Source organism: Zosterops lateralis, assembly GCF_965231275.1.
Source record: "Zosterops lateralis genome assembly, chromosome: 14".
In the NCBI taxonomy this organism is placed as follows: domain Eukaryota; kingdom Metazoa; phylum Chordata; class Aves; order Passeriformes; family Zosteropidae; genus Zosterops; species Zosterops lateralis.
In genome coordinates, this window is record NC_139774.1 from 11,237,074 (window position 1) to 11,263,776 (window position 26,703).

Sequence of the window (26,703 nt, forward strand, 5' to 3'; positions counted from 1 at the left end):
TCATGACTCCCCACATCCAAAGATCCATTCAAAGACCTGCATCACTTAAAACCACACCATCCATTTATTCCTAAAATACTTCACAAAAGAAAAAAAATTAAACAAAGAAAAGAAATAAATGGTTCATATTTCTTTAAAAGTTAAAAAAAAAAAAAGCCCTGCAGCAGCAAAGTAAACTTTCCCTGCTAAGCATGCAAGGGAGGAGGTGCAGGGATGGGGGTTTTGGAGGCAGCTGCTTCAGGCACAAAACATTTTTTAGTGTCTCTCACCATTCACAATCTGCAAACACCTTCGACAACTGCAATATGCCTTCACATGTACCACAGGAAAAAAGATCTCCTTGACAGACAAACAGACGTGGTCACAAAGTGCACAGATACCTGATGAGACTACAAGTTTAAAAAAATTCCCACAGGTGGCAGTTCATAGAAACCATCATTAGGCTTGTCTTTTCAGGTTACTTTTAGACTGAGCATGTCTTATGTGCAACTCACTCTTTGGGCAAAAGAATCCTTCCTCAAATGTTCTGTAAATAATCACTCCAGTGTTTACAAAGCTGGGATTGTTGAAGCAGTGCTAAAATATTAGTGTTACCAGGAAAAGAAAACAACCCATGTCTCTGAAAATTGACAGTCTGTAATGACCAAACCCTGCAAAGTGGAGCAGAGCCTAGGGAAATTAATTTTGATCCAAGGACAACTGTCTGGAGCCCAGCAGTGCTAGAGAAGGTGATCCTCACCACCATGAGGCTTCTGCAGCAGGACAGCAGTGAAGGGCTGCGGGGCTGAGCCGCCAAGGACCACTGCTCCCAGCTCCTCCCGTGCACCTGGTCCTGCAGGATTCCTGCCACCCTTCCTCACACACCCATCAGGCAACGCTGCAAAACCCTCCCTGAAGAACTGCCCACCTGTGGAACCGTCAGCTCTGAAGTGGAAACAAAACCCATCCCTAGCTCCTTCACCATCCAGATTGTGATTAATAATTTTTCCCCTTGAAAGCAGCACACGCTGACGGGCAGCCGAGCCGTGCCAGATGGTCCGAGCACACACACAGAGCTGGAACAAGGAAGAGACTGCTCAAAAACTCAGAGATAAAAGGAAGAGCAAAGATGCATCTCAGGCTTTTAATCAAAGAACCTGCTGACAAATGAGATACATGGTATTTAACCCATTAACAAGCATTGCAGTTCCATGAGTTGGGCAATAGTATCATATAGAAAATTAAGAAGCTGTTGGTCTGCAAGAAACTTCCCCTTTTACACCAGCATGGGACAAGGGGACACCAGAACCAGGTGCCACGTCCTGAGGGTCTCTTTCAAGAAATGCAGCCAGTGGAGCACAGGGTCTCCATGGGCATTGAGGAAAGCAATGCAGTGATTCAACTGCCTGCCTTGGCTCTGTTGGAACATCCAACAGCTTCCAGCTGGTGGCTGCATCCCTTACAGCAATGAGATAGCAACAGCTATCAGATGGCAACAGCTGGCAAGAGACTGTGGCCAGTGAGAGAGGGGACTGGTCTGTCATTAGCATGGTGTTACACTGCTTTAAACCAATTATCAGACCATGCCTTTGCTCTTATTACAATAGTAAAATTTCAGTAATGGAGTATTAGGATGCAAGTGTGTGCAGGCAGAGTTGCAGGGATCAAGAAAACACCTCTATATCAACAAATAGCCATTGTTTGGCATGAAAATACATCATGGTCCAAGCCAGTCCTGCTGACAGACCATTTGTAATCTAATAGGCAAATATTAAGTAAAACAACTCCCAGGGTTTATATTCAAATGAGCAAACACATTTAAATTCAAACTATTACCAGCGAGCATGTAGGTGGGACTTCACGATCTACACAGTTTACACAGATCTACACAAAAAAATAATTACAAATCATTTGTAACACAATCATTTAGAAAAAGCAGAGTTTACACTCATAGTTTCTAGTAACAGTTCCTGTTACTGCTTTACACCACTTACCCACTGTTTCAAAACAGTGTTTCTGCTCTATTGAAAAGAACAAATTTTCAGGAAGAAATTCATTCAGTACTGTTACCAAACTGCAGATTCAGAGCAACTATAATCAAAAACTTTGTTGTTTTCCTCCTGGACTAAGACATTTTTGCCTTTTAGAACTTCAGGAAAGCTCAGGGGAAAAGAGCCTTGCACTAGCTGAAAGGAAAGTTAACACTGCTGTTGCCTGTTATTCAAATGAAAGTTATTTTTACCTAAAAAGTCCAAGCAGCCCCAAGCACTGCTTAGGGAACTCAAAACACAAAAATCACAAAGAAAAATAAGGAAGAGACACAAAATGATTATGGAAAGTTATTACCCAGCACAGGCTTTAGCCATAAACCAAGGCTGGGCAGACCAGGCACCTCACTCATACCAACCACAGGGTTACCACAGGTGCTCTGCCGGCCTCCTGCAGGGTGTAACACATGCTTGGCTAAAGCATAAACATCCATAAGCACGAGCTTCCCTGCTCATCCCTGCACTGGCACACACCAGGGGCAGAATCTGGTCCAGAAAGCTGCATCCTCCTCTCACTCTGTCTACAAAAGGCAGGAGAAATGCTCTTGTGTCCTCCATCCTGCCAGTTCACCCAGCACAGCAGCAGTGCCTGCCCTGCTCAGCTCCCCCAGCACTGCTGTGTCTCACTGACCCACACAGGATCTGCAAGGGGAAGCAGGACAAGCAGGAGTCCAGGCTCTGGCTTTAGGGCAGGGGGAAGAACAGCTTTTAAAGGGAACAGTGCACAATGCAGTGATTAAATACATTATATGATGCAGAACTCAACACATACAGAGTCAGCTAAATAACCAGCCCCTTAGCTCAGGCAGTGGCTTTTGCTTTGAAGGTGCCCAATGATGACTGACTGCAGCACCTGCTCTGGGGCACTGAAAGGTTTTCCTTTAAACCAACATTCAGCTCATGAGTAACACAGGGGGGTAGAGAAGTGTTTGGTGGCAACCATGAAAATCAGTGCAGAGAAAGATCAAGCCATTTGTTTCTCATTCTGCAGCTGGGCTCACACCACCCCAAATGCAGAGACCCTTCCAGTGCCCCTTCTGCAAGCACCAAGATAACAGCACCACACAGTCCTGCTGCTCTGGCTGGCCCACAAGGAGCACACTTCACAGCTGAGAACAGTCAGAATAGCTGGAATACAATTTTAACCCTCGGACCACTCCACAAGGCCTCACATGGGGCTCTCCTGTTGCGAGAAATAATAGAAATGTGGATGTTTGAAGGATATGCATCTCTCTTGCAGCTCTGGGCTTGCCCATTGCTTTTACTTGATGATGCCTTTTGGCCTCATCAAACCACTGCAGCATCATGGACAGCAGACAAAAGTTATGCCACTTTTTGTCAGAAAACATTTTAAATTGAAAACACTTATCAGCATTTTATTCTAGAGCTTATTTTAGTGGTGCCTACCAGATGCTGTTTTGTGTATTGTTATTAAACACAGAGCTTGAATCCCATGGTACAAAACAGCAAACACTACATGCTACCCATATTCTTGAATTCTCACTTTCAGAATCCATTTCCTAAACAGAGACATGGATTGCAGAACACTTTCAGTTTGTCAGGACAGAATATTAAGGTCTTTCTGCGAACAAGTTTCTCCCTCTTTGAGCCTGGCAGGACCCGCTGGATCCTCGCCATCCTCTGTTTTTCTCAGCAGGTTGGACAACACGAACACAGCTTGTAAATAAACAAACCCCAACAGGATGACACTTCACAGAAAAACACACCAGCAAATGTGAAATTGCAAAAACCTCGTGGGTGTGCACATACATTTTCATAAGGCAAAGCTCCCCACACGCCTGTGGGCGGCTGCACACCCTCACACGTGAGAGCTCTGGCTGGGGCTCTGGAGGCAAAGTCTGACTGATTTCCCAACTGCTGCTCCAGTGAACTGTGCCCTTCCACAGGGCTCTTACCAGCAAGGCACAGGGTCAGCTGGCAGTGAAAATAAGGTTTATGTTACTCTTGTTCAAAACGCAAATATTTTGTTCTCTCTTTCCTCCCAGGAGATTGAGAGGCTAAATCCATTAAGGATGTGAGATCAATGGATATTAGAAGGAAGAATAAAAATGAGTTTTAATGAAATCTGCTGAAAATGTTTTGTCTTTATAAGCAAGTGTTGACTAAATGTAAATACAAACAAGTGATTAATCAACCTCAGTTTCACACACCCCCAAAGCTGAATTAATTGATAGAAGGATGTGAAAAGTAAAATGAGCACTTTCTCAATAATTTCATCAGAGCTAATCACAAAAATTTTACAGGAGTATTCATACGAGAACTGGAAACTTGTTTTATAGACCAATATCAGCTTTATTATAAATTTTTTATATTTAGCAACATTTGGTAGTATTCAACTCCAGCTGTAAGTTATTCAGAGCAATCATTCTGGAGTGCCTTACAGAGCTTGAATTTAGCAGAGAAGCTAAAATGAACTCATCAGTTGAGAATTAAATTAATTTTATTTTTATATTAGCTGTCAATACTGGCAAATCAGTGATATTTAAACAAGTACAAATAATTAAGTCCTTCATCCTTAATCAATGCATATCTGAACAGAAGCAACTTGCTCCAGTAACTTGCCTCATAACCACAACAGAAACCTATTCAGAATAAAAAACCCGTTTAGCCTAAGGTATGTACCTGAATCCCACTGAAATCAATTTAATTTAAGTACCTGCTCAAAGCTGAGCCTGCACTGAAGTGTTTCCTCAAAATCTACACGGACCCCAAGCTGCCTAATGAGAAAGGCAGGAACAAATACAGACACTGAGCTTCTTCACATACTATTATTATGTTCTCCAGGAAGACAATAATAGTTTAGCAACAGTTTATGACACTTTGGTGGGGTGTGTGGGACAGGGAGATGACGGCTCAGTGCCAGGAACTTGTAGTGGAGCTGGAGAGGTGGCAGCTCTGCTCCAGCTCCGGGCCACCCCAACAATTTTTACCTCTGTAGAAGAGGAATTGTGTTCCTGGTGAAACAAAATGGTGCTGCAGTAACTAGAGATCTGTATCATGAAGAAATGATAATGAGAAACTATTTAATGAAAGTTCAATAAGTCTGGAAGCGATTTTGAGCACCTGGAAAGAGGAGGTATTTAATTAAAAGAAAAATCCTTTGAAGATGCAATATACTTCCCAAAGCACTCCAGAATTCAAAAAAGCACACTGCAAAGGTAGCCCACACAGCTTTGCTGCGGTCCTGATATGCATATGCCTCACCACGCATCATTAGTTACATGAGCACATCCCATCGAAAAACTGAGCAAAATTACTGATATTAAGAAAAAGAAATTCGATTCATTTTGAAGTAATTTTATTTCCAGGCAAAATGAAGCTGACTACCCCAGAAGCACTGGGAGGGCTGACTTTTTACCTGACACCATTCTGTGGCCCAGCTAAGGCCATCCACTGAGGAAGTCCACAGAAAATTCCATCAGCTCTGAAGAAAAAGAGGCTATTCCTTGCATTTCCCATCAAGGACATTCCCATTCAAGGAGCATTGCTCAATAGCCTTTACCTGATCATCCCACATGATTTACTGCACTATTGTATAAGTAGAAACCTTTAGATTTTTCGCCAAAATTACTGCAAGGATCTCATTTGCCTGTGCTAGCAAAGAACTGCCTCCTCAGCAGTGGGAACGATGTGCCTTGTGCAGATGGTTGGGAAGGGTGACATCCCATGGCCTCAGACCACCTTCTCTGGAGACTTGTTTTTCCCAGGAGTGCATAACCTTGCTTCTGAATCAAAAGCTGATTTGCAATTGAATTCTCAGTCTTCCTCTTCCCAGAAATCCCCATGAATCTGCAATGTGGAATTCAGAGAAAACCCAAGGCAGGAGAGAAAGACAGATGTATTTATCATGCACAGATGATGTAGGAAGGAGACAAAAAATATTGTCATCAGAGTCTTACTGACTGCAAAACAAGGGAGCAGTAATTAATCAGCAAGAGTGCAGGCTGAGAGGAAATATTGATTGGATTTGGAGAAACTTCAGTTTCCTGAAGAAACCGTTCCCCTGAAAAGGTAACCAGGAAAGTTTGTGTAAATTAGAATGGCAAGCGGCCAGCCAGCAGCCAGTCTGAGCCATTTCAGGCAATCCAGAAAAATATACACCAGATGCACATTGGTTTCTAAAGAGTAATTTAAATACATTAGTAAATCAATGGCATTGACAGTTTGATGGACCATGATGGAGGAGTCTTCCTCTGAAATATCATCTCCAAAACCTGCAAAGCTCTGGCAACTGAGTTGTTACAACTTTATTATATTTCTAACTTTCATCTTTTCAGAAAACTTCCAGAGTGGGTTTTTTTCAGCTTAAATTTACATGGATTTCTCTTCTGCTGAAGTGGGCCCTAAATTTTCAGGGTTCCTAAATGTCAGGGTTTGTCCTTTTGCACGGTGGAGGGCCAGGAGATGCCAGTGAGAGGACTGAGGACCAGCTCTGCTTTGGTGAGGTTTGGGTCTGTCAGAAAGAAGCTGGCTACCACTATTGAGTAGAAGCAGCAAATTATTTCTTTTTATCTGACTGACATGTGCTTATGGCCAGGGGGATGTTAGAACTCCTCAATGTCAAAAACAAAAAGGAAACAGTTGAAAAATTTGCAAAAAAGAAGTAGTCAAAAAATCTATGGGGTTTGCCCCAGGAAGTACATCACAGGGTCACATTAAATGATCACATCCTTCAGCACCAAGGCACAACCCCTCTGCAGGTCTGACCTCCAGCAATCCCAAGTATTGCCATGGGAAGGGCTCACAAGCCTCCAGCAGAGGCTGTGGGTTTGTCCACCCTGTCAGCCCAGAGCTATTCATGATAGGACTTGTGACAGACTGTGTTTGGCCATTCCAAGGGATTTAATTGGCACTTACAGAAACAACAACTTTCTGGTTTAAGCACATTTGGGGAGTTACCTTACTGTCCTCGTCAGTAATAAACTGTTCTTGGCTAAGGTCATCTTTCATCTGCACAGTAAATAAAACTGTCAGTAAAGCTGAGTTGCTGTTTCTCATCAATCAAGTAATACAATAAAACTCAGAGCACAGAACTTAAACAACGATTTTTAGAGAAAACCTTAAGGAAGTTTTAGTATAATCATTTCCCCTCAGCTGATCAACATAACAGACAGTAATTTAGCTGGAGAAATGTGATATTAAAGCTTACAAGCCAAATAATCAGATTGCCTTTAGAGGCAAAAATCAAGCTGGCTTTCCAGGACTCATCATAGCCATTAATTAAATACTTACCATCTCTTCAGTTAACATGCAAAGAACATTTAAGCAAGAACCCAGCAGTTTCAAGAAAAAACAACCCACTCTAGCTTATCTATTTAATTCCACTTCTATTATGTAGGTAGTTTTACTGCTATCAAGGAACATTTTTCATATTTTTAAGAAGGAATTCAACTGGAAATATTAAAATATGTTCAACATAGTGCTTATTTTTATCTAGAGGAAGATAAATTATTATATGTATGCAAGCACTAAAAGCAGTTGCCAGAGAAAATAGGATTTATTCTCACTACACCTGCAATATTTCAGCCACTACATGAAAATATTTCTCTTTCTGAAACAATTAACCTAATTTGTAGTGAGCTTGCACAGACTTTCACAGTTGTATTCTGCTGAAGAGTATTACTTGCCTAAAATATGATGCTTACATTTTTCCAGTACATTAACAAATAGCATTGTTTGGGAGAGAGACACCAGGCAGAAATATTACACCCCATACTCTGTGATTCTCCCAAACCCCAGATAATCCCACACCAGTCAAAACAAATGTTTCAGATTGCCAAAACAAGTAGTTACATTTCCCAATCTTCTGATAACGTTTTACATAAATGCAGACACAAACCTGGCACAGTCTGGAATGAGGGCAGGGCAGATCTCTCCCAGCACATTCCACTTTTCAAAACCCAGCACGTCAGCAGAGCCTTCATAACATGAGATGCACACCTTGATCTCTGCAGGGCTTAGGAGGTTGTGGGGTTTGCTTGTTTGCAATTTTTAGACAGAGAGAATAAAATCTTGATTTTTCTTATTATAATATATAAGACAGATAGCGCTGTATGGAAAATGCTAGAAAAACCCTGCTGTCAGGTCCATCTCACCACATGTGTTGGCATAATTTAGAATTAACTTCCATGGTGTGGAAAATGCAATTTCTTTTATTTTTTTTTAATCCACACTCCCAAGCAGCCAATGGATCTTCCATTAGTCCTGGCTGTATTTGGGGAGTTCAGCTGCTCCCCAGCCTCAGGAACCTTTGTCCCAACCCTTGCAGTCCTGTTTGGAGCTCTCTGCCTCCTTGGGCAGCTGTGGGGAATGCACATTGACTTGAAGCATTGAGTTCTTCAACAAAGCACCCTCCAAAGTAACTGCATTTAGTAGTAAATCCCAAACTCTTATGCTTGAGAGGTCCAGCGTGGTCACTGCCTGCTGCAGACCCAAGACCCTGAAATGGTGACTGACCCTCTCAACTCCAAGTTCATGGAGTTTTCAATTCCTTCACCTCCTGTTCCACTGAGGAGAGAACAGCTTGTCCTATTTCTTGTGAAAAGAGTGCCAAAGATAGGAATATTTATAAGGAATTTGTATCTATCTATCCAAACCAAAGCATTCAAAAATCATGAGTCACAATCCCCTCCCAAATCATGGGATTAAATTAACATATCATGGGATTTTAAAAGATGCCGTTTTAAAGATTATGGAATACATAAACTTTGTTTGTCACACATTACCTTAAAATATTTACACAGCCAGAAACTAAGAATTTTTATCAACAGTTAAAAGAACCAGAAGCTCACCTAGGGAAAAAAATCATCACATATTCATAAGATTCCTGGAGGTTGGACCTTTAAAAATAGTCCAAGTGTTACAATTCATCACATGTAAATTTATGGGATTTGGCAACAATGCAGATGTCTCCAGGGTTGTTGGAAAGAGGGGGAGTGCTCTTGGTTAACCTTTTTTTTTTCTTTTTTTTTTTTTTTTTTTTTTTTTAAATAGATACAGCATGCTGAAAGTGCCCTACTAAGTATTTCCTAAATCAGCGCATCAATCAGTTTAGAGCACTATGGAAACACACAGCAGAGTGTGCTTATCAATGCCCAATCACTAAGTATTTTGGTATTTGTTAACCAAAACTCAATGCATTCTAGAAAAAGACCAAGTGGAAAATAAAATTACAGTTTCTGAAAGCACATCCCATCCAAGCCTTTTGCCTAGAGCAATCAGAGGTGGGAAGCCAGGTTTAATAAAAACTAGAGAACAAACCATTTTCAAGTGGTTGCTCACTTTTTTTTGTTAAAGGCAAAGACAATTTCATGGCAAAAAAATCCCCTTTATAGTACAGTTTGTCTTTTTACTGATTTTTGGTAACAAATGGCGGTTTTTTCCCAAAATAAAAACTAATCTTTAATCAAGTTTACAAATCAAAAGATGATGGGGTGGAAGGGAAGAGTACTACCCTTCACATTTTTTCCTTAGTTTAAAATTTTGAAATATCACAACTATTCCTACCTGTCCCCAACACCTGCTGCTCCAGACAAGGTCACTGCTACTTCTCAGCCCAGCCTGCCTGAGTTCAGCCTCCCTTTTGCTTTTCAATCCCACAGTGCTGGCTGGTGGCTGTGATTACTTTCTGCCTTTTTACCACAGTCTACAAACTCCAGCCCTGACACAGGTGAGGTGACAGACACCAAGTCTGGTGGCATCAGACACGGCGTGTGGCTCTGCTGCCAGGTACAGGCTGCATCTCAGCCACTGCTGTCAGAGCCTCCTCGAGCAGGTACCAGGTGCCAGGAACTGGAGCTGATCTGCAGTTTGTGCTTTTCTGTGTACCAGACTCCTACTCCTGAGGAATATTTACCATCTGAAACCAAAAATACTGCCATAAGGTGTGAACAACATCAAGTCTCTTTTGTTTAAGAGGAAACACAGTGAGAGGCTGGTGTTTTCCAACATGCAATAATTTTATAAACAGTCACTAATGGAGCAACTTCCACCACACCTACCATCCAATCCTTCTGGGACTGTGGCACTCAGACTCCTGCATTACTCAGGTCTGCTCCACAGTGAATACAAAGGCAATGAGAAGAAATCAGCAAAGCACTGTGTCAGGCACAAAATTCACAGGTCATTTCCAAAGTGGAGAAAATAAATTGGTTGAATGCTATTGCTTGTTTTCTTTTTAATCCTTGTTCCAACCTGCACGGTGAGAAATTTATATTGTTCATGTGGCCCTAATTTCAGTGCCTCATCCCTGTGGTTCTCTGTTCCCTCCTTCCTACACTTGATACCCCATTATACCAAAATAAGATAATACTAGGGTATGAGTGACAAATAACTCTGCAGTTTGGTACACACATTTGGAACAAAAATGTAGCTATTTTGTTGTTTCCACTCAAATGACCCAGTTAATTTCAGTGTTAACATCAGCTGTCAAAACATCCACTTAGCAGATTTGCATCTCTTATTTATTCAGAAAAAAAAGGTGCAATAACCAAGCAGTTATCAGAGAAACAGAAAACACTACACAAAATGGGTGTTTATGTTTAATTCTTGTTATTCCATCACTGTCTATCACATACTTAGTACATTATATTTCACACTTGGCAAAACATAAATAAACCAAGAAAGTTTGTGTGCCTAGTGGAGATACCATTATTTTCGTTTTGGGACTGAAGCAGCCCAGTGATGACACTGTCAATGAAGCCCATGTACCATGTCAGCCTCAGTGTCCTGGTTGCAGCCAGGACAATCAGGAAGGCTGCAACTTTTGCGAGGCCAGCACTGCCACCTGTCCCAGCAGGCACAGCCACCTCTGCACTGCTGTGTCACCCACCATCCCCTCCCTCTGCTCTGGCCCAGGGCTCGGGGGGACACACAACTTTATGTTGGCCAACTCTGGAGCCAAGGAAACTCTTCAAGGCAAAGACAGTGCCAGCATCCCTGAGATGGTTTGGGTTGCTGTGATATTTGCTTAGCCCATAGAAAGTGTTCAACTCTTTTCCCTCCTTGGAGGGACAACGCATTTTCACTTCGAAGGACAAAAAAAGCCAGAGGTGGCAGATCACATTGGCTACGTGCCTCCAGCTACACTTTACCCCACAGCCTTACCTCTGTACACAGTATCCACATTCTCAATAGGAACCTGCTTCCTGGCAGCTGCTCTGCGATAGACCACGTGTGTTCTGCCTCCTCCCTCCTCCTCCTCCTGGGCCCCCTTCTCCAGAGGCTCGATGAAGAACTCGTCCTTGTCCGTGCGAATCATGCCAGCCTGCAGCACAGGGCAGAGATGGAGCACTTTGCATTACTGCACATACTGCAGGCGCTGCGAGTAAACAGTTACAATATGCTTAAGCACACTTTAGTGCTCTCTGGAGAGCAATTAGGATGCAGAGAGGAAACCAGGTGAATTCTTTATTAGAGCAAAACAAAGCATCATTTTCCCAACTTGACAAGAAAGGACAAAAGATACAATTCTGAACAAAAAGGACTTCTCCTTGAGCCCCACGAGCCAAGTATAGGTCTAAGAATCTGTCTAGGAAACCATCCTCTCCGTTAAAAACCAGCTACAATCAAAATTACTCTGACCTTATCTATCCATCAGGCCCAGACCACTCTAGTGGTCTATTTCTGCTAAATAAAGGATCAGATCAGTGCCATAAGCTGGTTCTGATGTGCAGTTCAACAGTCAAAGGTCGTAGACTCAGTCTTTCTGTTCAGAAGCAAGATAGAAAAATACTGTATCTTACATTCAGGCAGCTAAGCTTTGTGATTATTTCCCCTGTGATATAAAAGGTTCAGCCAACAAAGTAATCTTTCAAGAATTAGCCACAACTAGTTTGAGTATCAGTAGTGCATTGTAAAAAAAAACCCAACTTTTCAGACTGGACCAGATACCCTGGTATGGAAATAGAAATTTGCACTTCTACAGAGCACCTCCAAGCAATTCTCATCGTGTTCAGGGAAAACTCTCACAAAGACTGAAAACTTTAAAAGGAAAAGGACTTTTCATCATCTATATTCAGGTGAAACAACTTGGGCACCTGGATCACCTGGGCTTGTCTCCTCTTTCAGTCCTGCTCAACTGTAGGAGGTCACAGCAGCCAAGAGCTGCTTGCAGAGATGGTTGGCTTGAATCAATTTTTTCTGCATGTTTGCACATCTGTGTTTGAGAACTTCAGCTAGTGAACTCTCAGCTTGCAGACGAAGTCTTAATATTAATACAAATGAAATTGCTCCAGATCCAACCTTCAGAAGCTCCTTCATCACATCCTTTCCCACTCTCCCCAGAGATGATCCTGGAGACACTGCAGTTTCAATCTTGCATTGTGACACTCTCCATCTTGCTATCTGAGCTTCTGGGAGCCTAAATCCCCTGTTCAGTGAAGCCTTACCTCGAGCTTCCAGGGGAACCAGTTTGGCTCCTTTGAACCCAGTATCCTCACTTGAAATAAGTACATCTAAACACACTTATCATATTCCAGCACTAAAGTTCTCATAAAGCACATATTTTTCTTCTACAAGCAGCAAACGACATTCCTACTGCTATAAATACAGTATGTTCACTGGTTCCCTCCTTGGAAAAATGTCAGGTTCATTTGTCATGTCTTAACTTACATTAGGCAAGATTTCCAGCCCCAGAATTCGTATATAAAATATATACAAAAACAGATTGGAAAGGAAGGATTAAAGAAGCAAAATTATATCAAAGCAATTTAAGCTGATGCCATCCTGCCTGTATAGAGGAAACTGAATTTGAAATCATGTCCTGTTTCTTCTTAACTAATTTAGATTCTACATCAGGCACAGAAAAGGTGAGACAGGCTCAGCAGCTCAAGGAAGCCAAGACAACCAAGAAAATAAGTGCTGAACCCAAAGAGACAGCAACTGATCTTTTACCGTAAAGTGGAATACATGAAAAATTCAGACTTGATGTTACTCTCCTTTTATTCTAATTGCATTACACACACACTTCTCCCGGACATTAAATATTATACCCAGAATTTTGGAAATCTTTTTATGATAAATGCACAACTAAACACCAAGAAGGAACAAGCATTTGCAAGTTCAACAGCCCAGGATACGATGCACACGCCATACATACACCCAGGAGAAATATACTGAGAGCTTGACTGTCATGTGAAAAATATGTGATTTTGGTTTTTGCAAGTGAAAAATGCACCATGGTTGTGCACATGTTCCTATGTATTTTTGGATACATTAAGTCTAATATTAACTAAGCAGCTAATGCCAGACCTTAGTTTGGAATGTAGATCATAATTCAGGATTCAGGGGGAAACGCTGCAGTACCCTGTGCAGCAAGGAGTACTGATGGGAGTTTGGAGGAATTTAGGTCTTCTAAGAAAATTAACAGAGAAGCAACTTCTGCAATCAGTAGTTGAACTGATTGGACAGAGGAGCAACTGTTATAGGTGAACTTTAGCTTCCAGGGTATGGTGGCCTTTTGGAAATGAAAACAGTTGGTCAGAGTGAATTCTCCTCTCTGAGAAGATGAAGGTGACGCCCTGGGACAGGCTGTAAGACTAAACAGGAAGATACATTTGAAAGCTGAACCCCAAGACATAAAACACTGCTTAAACACTGACATTTGCTGCAGATCATTGTGCGTGGTATTGGCCCTTTTTTGTGCAGGGCGATTCATGTGGCACTGGAAGCTGCCAAAGAGCAGGACAACATCAGGTGCTCTCATTTCACACTCTGCTTCTTGGATGGACATGACACCATTCTGTACATCCCCACAGATCCCCCTACTTCTCCAGGAGTGTAGAAAGGAAGGAATTTAACCTTCAAACACAGAATTACAGAATCTCCTGAGTTGGAAAGGCCCCCAAGGACCATCAAAGCCCAACTTCTGGCCTTGCATGGCTGAATATTCTTTTTCTCATTTTCATCTTGGACTACACTGGAATTTCTCTTTTCTTTTAGTGCTGAGAAACACATCAATTATTTTTGATCAGAATTATTAGGGAAGAATGTGTGTTTGAACTGTAAAAGAATTTTATACATTGCATGTCCTACACAGTCTTTGATTTAGCCAACATATTGTCATGAAATAAAATAAAATAAGACAGAATGGTTGTTTCAGACTTTAAGAAGAAAATTCATTTTGATGGCAAGGCAGAGTTCCTACAACAATCCACAGTTCAAGTCATCTGCCTAATAATATAACCACAGCTATAAATGATTCATTAAGAAATATGTGGGGCTCCTGAAAGTCTCCACCACACATTTCCTTACTGCTTTGAGCAAGACATTTTACCTCTTTACTTCCATTTCTCCACCTCTGAACCAGCATAACAACAGTCTTGCAGGATAATTACACGGCCTGATTTGGGGTTTTTTTTGGTCAAATGCTTTGAACATGAGAAGCTCAAGATGAATCGCCTAATGCATTTTTTTCTGATACTACTCAGAACACCCTCAAAAAGCCACCATGAAAGGGAGATTGCTTTTAGTCATCGACTCAACACCAGTGTTGTGCAAGCAATAGGGCAGCAAACAAGGCAGTAGGGGTTTGCCCAACTCCTCTACCTTCATCCTTCATCAGTCCTCTTCTTATCCACAGCTGCCATCGCCCCTGTGCCAGCCCGTCATGCCAAGACCACTGTCAGACAACCACCAAGTTTGTGATGACAACAAAGAGCATTAAATCTCCTGCAGTTTCATGGAGAATGCCTCTAGATGACTAAACCAGAAATGCTGTATTGTTTGAGCATACCTGTGCCTTCCCTATGATTGGAAGGGCTTCAGAAAATCCTTGGACGGTCAGCATCTGGACATTTACTCCACAAGATGTGAAAACAGATTTAAGCCTTTCAATTACTCATTACCCCAAATGTTCTGAACAGAATCACAGCAGGTGCTTTGTCAAACTAAGAGCTGCTATCTGTAGTGTTTTTCTATCCTATAGTGCTCGTCACCCATCCCAGGAATGTTGTACTTCCAGGCATTATGGGTTAGCACCCTGCACTACCACCCTGCAGCCACATACACTCTGTGTAATCCATAACCAGGCATGGAATTGTGCATCTCCATGGAAAGGAAGTCCAATTCTGGAAAAAAAATGCTAAGTTCTTACTTCTTCCTCTCCTCTTCTGGGACTTTTAACTTGAAACTAAGCTGAATATGGGAATATTGATGATGGTAGCTGTGATTGTGCCTTGTGACTAATGAAAATATAAATTAATAGAAAAAGTGTTTGCCTTTGAAATGCACCAAATTGTAGGAAAGAAGCTACAATATCCCACCATTTCCCAAGGCGGGACATCCCCAGACCTTCCTTCCAAGGGCTTTTAGATCCCAGCTGCAAATTACTCAAGTCAAGCACTGCTTGGCACTCATTAATATGCATTAAAGACTAGAGCAGAAAACACTTAATCAAAAGGAAACGGCAGTTCAGAGAATCAAAACCTCTGCTAAGGTTAGCAAGGCAGTTATTTAGAAGTGAAACCCACACAGAAAAAACTCCCAAGGCAGACTGGGAGTGAATGTCCTGTCTAATTACGACACGAATTACAGTAATAAGCCACAAATGAGTCCATTTGTGGATCACACAGAGCTGGGGTCTAGAGTTGCAATAACCTCTTTTAAGGGTTACAGGGCTCCTGTGCATCCCTGGACACCTCCCAGGGCTTTCAAGGACCACAGGACCTACATATACTGGCAATGGCCACAGCCACATGGCCTTTCTGCCCAGGTTGATGACACTAATCCCATCCCACATGATGGAGATCTCCTCTCCAGCCCAGGAGACCTGCCAGAGCTTTGCCACCACCCCACAGAGCTCAACTGAACATCAGCTTTCTTCTCCTGTCTCCTCAACATCCCCAGCCCCTCCTGCATTTCTAAAGACATTCTTCAGAAGCCTGATTTGACAGAAAAACTGCCTGGCATATTTAGATCTACAGAAAACTCCAGGTTTTGGAGCGTTAGCTCCTGTGGATAATTAAATTTCTCTCTGGCTCTGCACTTGGTGAGCGACTTAATTGTCTCCTCATTGCATTCACATCACAGCTCCTTGTTCTGGGCTGTAATGAAGTAACCCACCCAGCGGCTGCTTCAGGACTCCAGAGCCTCAGCCCATCCTGCAGCCACAAGTTTAATTAAGGTTCATTTTCTTCCTCATTAGTAAAGATTTACAAAGTTTCTTATTGTCATATAAAGGCAGATTTACATCCCAATCTCCAAGCACATGATGCAGATAGGAAGATAAAATTAAATACGAACAAACTTGAAATTAATATTTTTTAAAAATCCACGTAACTGGTTAATTACTTATATCAGTAACCTAGAAAAACAGTGTTTAAGAAACTCTTAGAAATAATATTTGTGTAAATAGAGAAAGATCTCATTTTTTTGAATTTGATTCTGAAAGAGGTAACTGGCCAAATTACATACCTGTGCGTGAACAAATCCTAAACACAGTCTTGAAATGCAGGCTATTTTCTTGAGACAAAATTGATGTACAAACTATCTGATATTTACCCTCAGTGCCTGGGTTATGAGCTTGCACTCCCTGCAATGCCAGTGAACACTCCAGATGGGAACTGGCAATATGGGACTCTCCCAAAAATCACTTCACAGAGAATCTGAGAAAGACTTGCATCTGAACATGGAGTTATCAAAAATAATCTGTAGATGACTTGAAAGGGAAAATATTTATATTTTCGGGACAAGATATTGGACAAAGTCTTATTCCATGTTTATATCAATGTGCTTTTATTCCAATACACAACTGCTCTACATTTGACCAAAGTGGCACTGGCAGAGCAGAGAATTTGGAGCAAATTCTACATGTTACCTTCATGATTCTTCACTAGGTCTTAGAGCCACAGGAACATGCCATTTCCAGGCAACAAAGGATGTGTCCTCCCAACACAAAAGCCAAGTACAGAAATACTCCTTGCTCAATTACAATGGAATAGACCTGGGGCATCAGGAGCTCCAGTGACTGGAGCAAGTTCACCCAGGAAGTCTGTGGCAGAGCTGTGGACATGACACAGACCTTCCAAACTCATCCCTGTCCATGCGGTATCCCTCAATATTTTCCTTTGTGCAATGTCTTCATTCCCAATCACACAGTACATTAATTCAGGAAGGGATGAGTTTGGAATTTTACTTCCATTCAGCTTAATTCATGTAGATAACAATGCAAAAAAAAAAAAAACCCAAAACCTTCTGATGTCATTTTTGCATTTGATTATTTGAGAACATGCCTCCAACTATTGAAGCATTGCAGAGGAAGAATTGTGCAGTGCTGCAAATTGATCTTAGTTTACAGTGAAAGGAAGTACTGAAGGAATTGGGCAAATATTTGGAACATACTGGCACTTACTGTGCTGAATGCTGCTGCTGCCCTCAATCTACACTGATCTATTCAGGCCCAGACTGGATGGGGAAGAAAGTTTCCAACTGATCATATATATATGTATTTTTGCTACTGTTAGCATTTTTCAGCTTTTTTTTTGCAAGTTAGTTTGCAAGTTAGTTAGTTAGTCATGTTATTTTCACATATCCTCAAAAAAAAAAAAAAAAAAAGGGGGCAAATAATTATGGATACACATAAGAGTTACACAGCCAGACGGACAGAGAGGCAGAGCCTTCTGGGTCACCCTATGGAAGCTGTGTGTCCCTTAGGGCTTCCATTTATCCTCTGCATGGGGGTAAGGTCACATTTTTACTGCACTTTGAGATCTACTAATGAATAGCACCATACAGGAATTATCGCTACTAAGAGCTCTTTCATGACAGGCTGCTTCCTACAGTCCTTGTTGCTCAAGGGAGGATGGGTATCCATCCATTCATGCATCTACAGACTTCCACTGCTACCAAAAATAAAATTTTGTCCCCAGAGCCCAGCTTAGTCACTACACAATTGCAGGTATGATTGATAACAGCAGGGGGACAAGTCTGAGCCAATATAATCTGAAGTTAAGAGAGCTGCATTAGTTTATAGCAGATGGGAACCTGGACCCAAATCTTGCAGTTTTATGGTATAATTCATTTTAGAAACTCAAAAGGGTTTTCTGTGGTTTTTAAGAGACACAATAGTGAGACAGACTGTGTCTCATTCTCAGTGAACCATCGAGAAAACAGACACAAAATAAGCGATTTCACAAAGCAATGCCAGCAGATTTCAAGGCAAGGGTCCTGGCCAAAGGGCCTGGCTTTCACCAGTGAGCAATGCTAAAAATATTGCTTCCAACTTCTCTGCCTTTACAAGAAAATTACCAAATTCTCACCTCTGTCACTCAGCGCCTGCCCAGGGCCAGCAGCAGCAGCAGACCAGGGCACAACCCCAAGCACTTCCCTCCAGTAAATCTCTTGCCTCTGTTCCCCACAACCTGCCCTGTCCTAGCAGCCACTCACCTATGAGTCCTCAGAGATCCCAAGAGATAAATCTCATTTTCAACAAGTTTAGGTAATACACAAACCCAGAACTTTCTGTATTTGCCACAGATACTCTTTTTGCCATGCACAGCCTGCAAAAGTACAAAGAGGCTCAGAAGGAGGAAAATTCAGAGCAGATCTCTCTGCACCTGCTGTACAGGGAATGGCCTGGCATCTTTGCCAGGTTGGCTTCCACCTTTGGGTACCTCCACCACCAGCAGAAACCTCATCCCCAATGAGCCCAGCTGCCAAAGTGTTACAACTGTGTAGCTTTTCAGGGACAAGCAGTTCTTTTAGCTAAAATGATACATAAGCAAGAAAATTTTGGAAATTCTCTAAGCTTGATGCCCACAGGTTTGTGTAATTCCAAGTGGGGAAAGAGGTGAGTTATTAAATAGCTGTTAAGAATGAAAATGATAAATGTGGCAGATCTTGCAGACTCAGGGGATTGTAAACTTGATTGCTGTTGTTGCAAGCAGGGAATAGTAATTGCAGTGCCCTGAAACAGAGTTTCTCAACCTTAATCTTTCAGGGAGGAAAAGCATGAATATCAAGTCCATGAATTTGCTAACAGCAAGATCCAAAAAGATTAACTTTCCCAATTTTGACACACAGAACCATTTGAAATAAGGCATTTCTGAGGACACTTTGACAAAACACATAGTTGAGTCCGACCCTCAGCAATAAAACTTAATTGACATTCTGCAAGGAAACAAAACAAGTCCAACTGTTTTGTTGGACTCTTCAGCTCAAACCCTCACAAAATGGGACAATTGCTACACAAGTTTCCTTTCAAAAATATATTTGCTTAAGGCACAAATCACCACCCACTTAAGTCAACGGGTGTCACATTCATAAATCTCAAGGCCAGAATTTATAAATGGATTTGTAAATACTAAAGCAGTTTAGTCTGATATTCTATGTAAGACAGGCCAACAACTTTTTACCAAAGCACTACTGCAGCCTCCCAAAAACTGTCTGCAGGAGGGCTGGAACAGATCCATTAATGGGTAGGAAACAGAGTCCAGGTCTTTTCTATGATAAACAAGATAAAAAGATCCAGACCACAAAAAACTGCAGAAAAAGGTTTACTAGATTAAAGGGGGAAAAAAGTTTAATATATTGAATTCATCAGAGTGGAAACTCGGCATCTAAAGTAATTTCAAATTATCTTATAAAAGCCCTGACTCTTCCCTTAGGAAGATGTTCTGCAGCAGCATTTCACATTCCAGAGGAGCATGAGAATGACAGAGCAGAAGCTGCAGGGCAGCAGGAGCCAGCCCTGGCCTGGGCCATTCCCATCTCCTGCTGCTCCCAGTGACACCCCACCCGTTGTGGCACAGGATCCCCAGTGCCCACACAGCCACACTGTGAGCAGGTTCAGGGAGCTCACCCCAAAATCCCCACCCCAGGAAGCTGTGCCCCCTTTTCTCAGTGCCCCTGATCTGCAGCCTCTGAGACTTGCTACCACAGGGCAAGCAAGACCCCCAGCAGGCAAAAGCTCCCACCTGGGAGAGAGTATCTTATCTCACACACACTTCTTACTGTTCCATGCAACAGCTCATAACCCAAAGCCAGCCACAGGTCTGGATTCATGGCTTGGAAATCAGACATGGTCCTTCTCTGCTAAATGCCAGCTTTACTCTAACAGGATGCCCATAAGGGTGCAGGAAAACAAAAGTAACAAAAGGTTGCTGCAGCTGATGCTTGTTTTTCTTTCCACATCCCATAGCCAGGCTTATTTTAACCTTCCTTTTCTTACCCTGTATTGGAGAAATGAACCTGGAAAGCAGTTTTTCAAATGAGAGCATGAAAACCTAATGAGAGATGAGCTTTCAATTTTATACTGCACTCAGTTGTAGGTTCCCAGTACAAGATGTCAACAAAGTGCAAGCTACAGTACAAAAACTAAAATAATTAATCCCTGGAGGAACAGGCTTATTAAGAAGGATTAAATCAAAGAATTAATGTGCACTATTTGTCTGTATGACAAAGACGAAGGGAGGCATATGATAACTCTCCAAGATCTGAGAGGATAGAAAGAATAAGAATTGTTGATGAGAAAAGCTTGGACATACCAGGAAACAAACGAAAAAAAGAAACTCTGACAAGAAATTTTAGCCTGCAATATTATAGGCAGTCTTATGCAAAACCAGCTCAAAACTTTTCCTTAAAAATCCTTAAAAGCCTTATTGTTTACACTGCACTAGTACCTACAGTTCAAGGACCAAGGTTTAGGCATCATACAATAACAAAGACATTTTAGCAGAGGAAAAAATAAAGAACATCAGCTTAGCCCAGAGACCTCAGCAGTAGCTGGTGATCTATATCCTTCGAAAAGCAAAATCAAACATGAGCTAGGTTCAGACGCCAAAGACAATCTCCTGCTACTGGCTAGTTTTGAGGACAAGATAAGGTCTCACATCGACATCTGATCAAACACAGTGTGGCTCATACAATTTTCTTCCCCTTTTTTTGATGACCTTTTTGATTTTTCCTGGTTTTTTGCCATTTGTGCTTTTCCAGATATCTTCCTCCTCTCCTCCCTTCAAGGCTGCAACTACTAATAAAACAATTTAATATTGTGCGAATTGAAGAATAAGAATGTTCCCTCTGTTGCTTAGACTATGGCTCCAGTAACCATAAACTTTTCACCATACTCCAGGAAGAACAAAAGGACTTAAATATCACACACAAAACTCTAAAGGACAAAATCACAGTTAGGTAATAATGGTAGAAAGCTGAAAAAAATAGCAAGTGTTGCAGTAGAAGGTAGACTGGTAGTAATATTTTATTTTGGAAAAGCACCTATACTCCTAGGCAAAAGTTAAAAGAATAGTGTCTATTTTCCCAAAATAAACAGAAATTAATATCCAGCAGCAGTCAGGTAGTTGGAAGTTGGACACAACATACATTATGTCAAATGGAGCCTGTAAAGGAACATAAGAGAGTATGGAAAATAAAGGCAAAGCAAGAAGCATAAGTCAGCCTGTAAATCTTTCAGAACTACTAGAAATCAAATTACACACCATATGTCAGTGGGCTAATGTATTCACACCAGTAGAGCTGGGTTAGCACCACCACATATTCTGGGAAGTTTATAACTGTGTGTGTGTTTATTTGGACAATACTATTACTATAGAAGATATTAAGCAAGTTCGTCAAGAGGTGGGGTGGTTTCCATAATTTACATGTCTACTATAAAATGATGTGGCTTTCTTACTTAAAGTTGCCTTTAAAATCTCATGGGACTGTTTTATAATGAAACAGATATTATTAATTTAGATTACTAGGCAGAGAGAAAAAACCCAAACATTTGTAGTTCTTGAGACAGCAACAGTGCTTAAAAACTTCTTAAAGTCAGTTGTCCAAGTACAATTACAAGAACTACAAGCTGGGAATATGGGTCAGAGGAAAAACTCTAGTAAAGGTGCCAGTTTTCTACCTCTATAAATCCAAAAATCATTCGTTTTCAAAAGAAATTACCAGATAATCTGTATCTACCTCCCCCCCCCCCCCAACTCTAAAGTCAATTATTGCAATTGTGTCTCTGAGTCGTGTCTAGAGGACCAAATACCCAGTAGAGACAAAAACAGCTCAGGGCACCAAGGGTGCCACTGAGGGTCCCCAGCAGGGACATGGGGGTATCCAGGGTCTGACAAGAAACATCCTTCTTCCAGAAAACGGAAATTCCAACCAACTCATGCTCATCCCATACCAGACAGGTGAACTTACATACTGGTGGTGAGTTGTGGCCACTGAGCTTCATAACAAATTTCCAAATGTTTTTGAAAAATTACAAAGGAGGTCAACATAATCCTCTCACTTCCACTTTGAATTTCCTGCTAGATACACAATTTAGAAATAGCAGTATCAGCAGCCCAAGAGACAGAACTCAGTAAAATCAAGGAATGAATGCACAGGAACCTGTCAAATGGAAGATAACACTGACAAAAAGCTAAAATGCTTTGTTAGAAACATTTAACCAACCTATGCATCACACCAAGACCTTAATTAGCTGCTTCCAAGTCAGGTGAGGGAGGGACAACTATTGCAACAAGTTCAATAACTGTTTCCTTTCACTTCACTCTACAAATTCAATCAGCACAAAAAAAAAAAAAAAAAAAGTCTGTTCAAATACGGAATACGGGATAAAAAAAAAGACAAGACAGATGGCATTGTTTTGTTGTTACACAAGTCAGTCCTATAGCTGCACTACAAACATTGGATGCAGGATGCCTGCAAATACAACCAAACTGAAGTGTTTCCAAAGAATTTGAATGGGAATGACCAGGATCTCAAAGCTATCCTTATTTCAGCAGGGAGACTGAAAACATTAAATATTTGTTTTAACGTGAATGAGAAGGACAGAGAAACACAATTAATGGTGTAATAAGGACTACCTGAAAGTCATCTCTTCATTTCACAATAGAGTATCAATTAGATTAAATATCCTTTCCCCTGCCTCCTTCTGCCTAAAACAAATCACAGAGTAACTCTACAGTCTTTATTCTCCAGCTGACATTTTATAGCAAATTAAAGACCTTTAATACAAACAGTGAGGAGCCTCAGAAGCTCCCGGGTGCCCCAGAAAGAACAGAAGCAGGTCTGGACTTCTTGGTTTTGGACTCCTGCCAGATCAAAAGACTTTATTAAATGAAAATGCCCAGAGGATCCTGAAGAGAAAATCTCTTTTAGTTTATTTGTTTAACTAGTGATATTGCTTTATATTTATGGGCCGAGTTTGTGCTAGTAGCTTTTTGTTTATACAAGTCAGTGTTCCAGATGACCCAGGTTTCACAGGACTTACACCTCCTCTGACAGTTTTACAACCTGCTGTAGCTGCCCCACACAACACAGCCAAAGCCAAGCTGTTCTTTTGGTAACACTGTCAGGTTTCCAGCACTCCTTCAACAGGTTTCAAATTCTATTTAGGTCCCTCATCTCTATGGTAACTTCCAACTCCACACAGCCTCACAGCAGCGTGCTGGAGGAAAGCAATCCCCCATTCCTCACTGGGGAAAAGAGAGGAGACTACTGGATGACTTGCCCAAGGACATGTAGGAACTCTGTGGCAGAGATGGGAAACCAAATGTCCTGAAGCCCAAGTCCAGAGCATGATCCACAAGGTGCCCTTTTCACTCCTACCAGCAAAATCTTCCACTCCAGGAGGCTCTCAGCATCACAGTCACTACCACCCAGACCATGGCTATCATTTAAAAAGCAGGAGAGGTGTGGAGTATCTCATTGCCTGCTGTTCCCATTCTACTGTGCTGCATCCTTGGTCAACAAATGACCCTCTCTGCCAACTGCTCACCACCAGCACAGCCACCAGCCTGGCCACCAGCCCTGTCTGGCCATGGCACTGCAACAAGGAGCTTCACACAACTAGACCTTCATGGGATTCATCTGAACTCTGGGGAAGCAGGAATTTCATAAAACTATAAAGGTTGTTTTAAAAAGTTTTCCAGATTTTATAATTTTTCACACAGTCTGCAATTCTTCTTCCTGGGTTTTGAAAAGTGACACAGCTGTGCTTTGGATCACTGCTGTGACTTCTGGCAGCAGGCAGAGGAGGCCCAATGGTAGGTTGGGGTAGCCAGTGTCACCCTGAGCTATCTGGGGCTTCTCATCAGTCAGAAGGGACCAGTCCCCCTCACTGGCATGGCAGGGTGAGGCTCCTGCAGTGTCACAGCATTTCTGAGCTGTGAAATTCCCTCTGGATCTTCTCTCCTGAGTAGAATCACTGGGAAAAAATTACCACAGGCACAAAAGGCAGGGGGGAAGATACAAGACAAAAAATCCAATCAATGTTGTGTTTTCCTGCACTTGAAGGCAGTTTTTTTTTTCTTGTGTTTGCTCCTTCAAGTGTTTGGTTTGTTGTATTTGGTCTGTTTTGGTGTTATCCAGGCTCCTACCAATTCTCAGCATCTTATTTTCACCTCCATCTTTTCCACATATCCTGAACACATTCTCTGCCTTTTCCTAGGAGCTCACTGGGTTTTGTGTCTCTGCAGAACAGATGGCACAACACTCAGATTTGCTTTAGTAACTGGACAAATGCAATTGCTTTGTTCTGCTCTGCTCACAGCTGCTTGGGGAGCTGTACCTCTGCAAGCCAAGGACAGGGATGCTGTGGCCATCAGCTGGCAGTGGGCAGGACCAGGAACTCTCCAGATCCCCTGGACCCAAACTGGCCTGTGGGCAGCATGGATGGGCACAGACATGGCATCTCCCAGCTGGCAGCACAGGGATCAAACACCAATTGGCACCTTCCTCCCAGCTCCTCCAGAATAGCAAACCTTGGGAAAGCATTAAAGCACAAGGGGAGGTAGGGAGAACTAGAAGAACAAAAGATCAAGATCTGCTGACTCTGCCAGAAGAGCCTGAGGATAAGTACTGTCATTTTTAACCATATTTCAACTTCTTAAGCAGCCTCCCATCAGTCAGAATTACAGTTTGTGGAAGGAACCTGTTCCATCTTGGAAAGCCAGAGGCCACATAGGCTCGTGACAGCAGACACAGCTTCTGAGCAGAGCCAAGCAGTGACAATTAACCCCTGGCCTGCCAAGAGCTCTGCCATGTTGGCAGACACATGGAGCAAACCATGCCTGAAAGCTGTGCCTGGTGATGGATGAAAGAATCTTTGAATACCCTGCTGTGCCCAGGTCACATCACATCATGCTTACAGACAGGACCCACTCCTTCCCCAGGTGGGCTCTCGTGTGCACACAGAGTGGCAATTCCAGGTTAGTGGTACAGATTTCTTCTGGACAGAAGTGCCTCAAAAGAGAGATGATTAGTTCACACTTCCAACTGATCATATCAGCAACCAGAGGTGTGTTTGAAGGAACCTTTCCTCCTCCTCCACAAACTCACCCTCCTATTTCAGAGAGACCAGTGGGAAATATTTCAGGCCACTTCAACTCAGTAAGGAATTTGCAGATACATATTTTTGGTTTCCATTTGGGCTAATACCCATTAGAAACATGATAAATTACCATGGAGAGAGAGATGTCATTTTTCAACCCATGGAGATAATCCTAGAGGAGGAAGAGAGGAAGGATAAGGAAGTAATGAGCTCTGAGGTCTTGCTTTGGGAAAAAACTTCTGTAGAAGAAAGGGATTAATAAAACACCTGTGTGTTCCCAAAGCTCAGACTCCTCCTGGATTTACATGGCAGTTGTGATCCTCAAAGCATTACATTTGGGATGTCTTTGCTTTATCAGCCAGTATTAATACAGATGAATCTTCAAATGCATTAACACATCCTTAGTTATAAACACATCACTATGTTCATGGGAACCAAGTGATTTTAGCATAGACCAACTTTTTCATCCGCTCACCAACTCCTGCATTCATTCACAAGTGTGTTGTGTTTGTAACTGGTCACTAAAGGTAGTGACACTTAACAATAGCTCTGACAGAAACAATCTTTGGGATCTACTTCCTACCTTGGGCAAAGAGGAGGTAGAAATGAGAGCAGAGTTGTAAAGGCCAACATTTTTCCACAAGATTTTAAGGTTTCTCCTATAGAGTTTATGCTGATTTTTTTATAGTTTATTGGAAGAAAAGAAAAAAAGTAATTTTAGTTCAGTCTCAGAGGAACTGAAAACTACTTATTTTTTATTTGACTCTCTCCAAGCCTCTTTATGTATTCCTTAAGAGAGAACAAAAGTTTGCTTTTTTCCACATCTTGTACAGATTTTTTAAAAATTAGCATAATGCTTTAAAATTAATTGCATTTTTGAAAGAAGAATAACTTGAGCTTTCTTGCAGGCAGCTAGTCTAACACATGATTATGCAAACCACAACCAATATTTTGGTGCCAAAAATACAGTTCAGCAGAGAGATGTATAAATACTGGCCAAACCTTGGAAAGTTTGAGTTACAGAAGTAGATAACAGAGCTCCCCTTTCAGCAGCTATTCAAATTTCCTTCCTTTTTAACTTCCTTGGAGAGGAATCAATTAAAAGTCAAACATTAATACAACTTCTGCACCATTTTTTTATTGCTTCTATCTCATGTGGTAAACTAAATCACACCTTAAAAATTCTCCCTAACACCTCCTTTCAAAAAGCAATGTCAATCACTATGGCCAGAGCTCTCTGTGCTCAGCTCCTGGGGCTATAAAAGCAAAACCTCAAAAACTACAAAATTCAGGTAGCAGAAACTCTGTTCTTCTCCAAGACTTGCACATGACTCTGCAGCAACCAAGACACTTGGCACATATGAAAGATGTGGGGAAACA

General features: G+C 41.7%; 1 protein-coding gene across 1 annotated transcript in view; it reads right to left on the reverse strand.

Moving 5' to 3' along the window:
* ADAMTS2 (ADAM metallopeptidase with thrombospondin type 1 motif 2) overlaps positions 1 to 26,703 on the reverse strand; it is a gene marked incomplete at its 5' end in the record, with an annotated part of 169,620 nt that overhangs the window by 94,925 nt on the left and 47,992 nt on the right. The window contains 1 exon segment of the mRNA XM_083871974.1: positions 11,154 to 11,313. Within this exon segment, the coding sequence (XP_083728100.1) occupies positions 11,154 to 11,313 (160 nt within the window).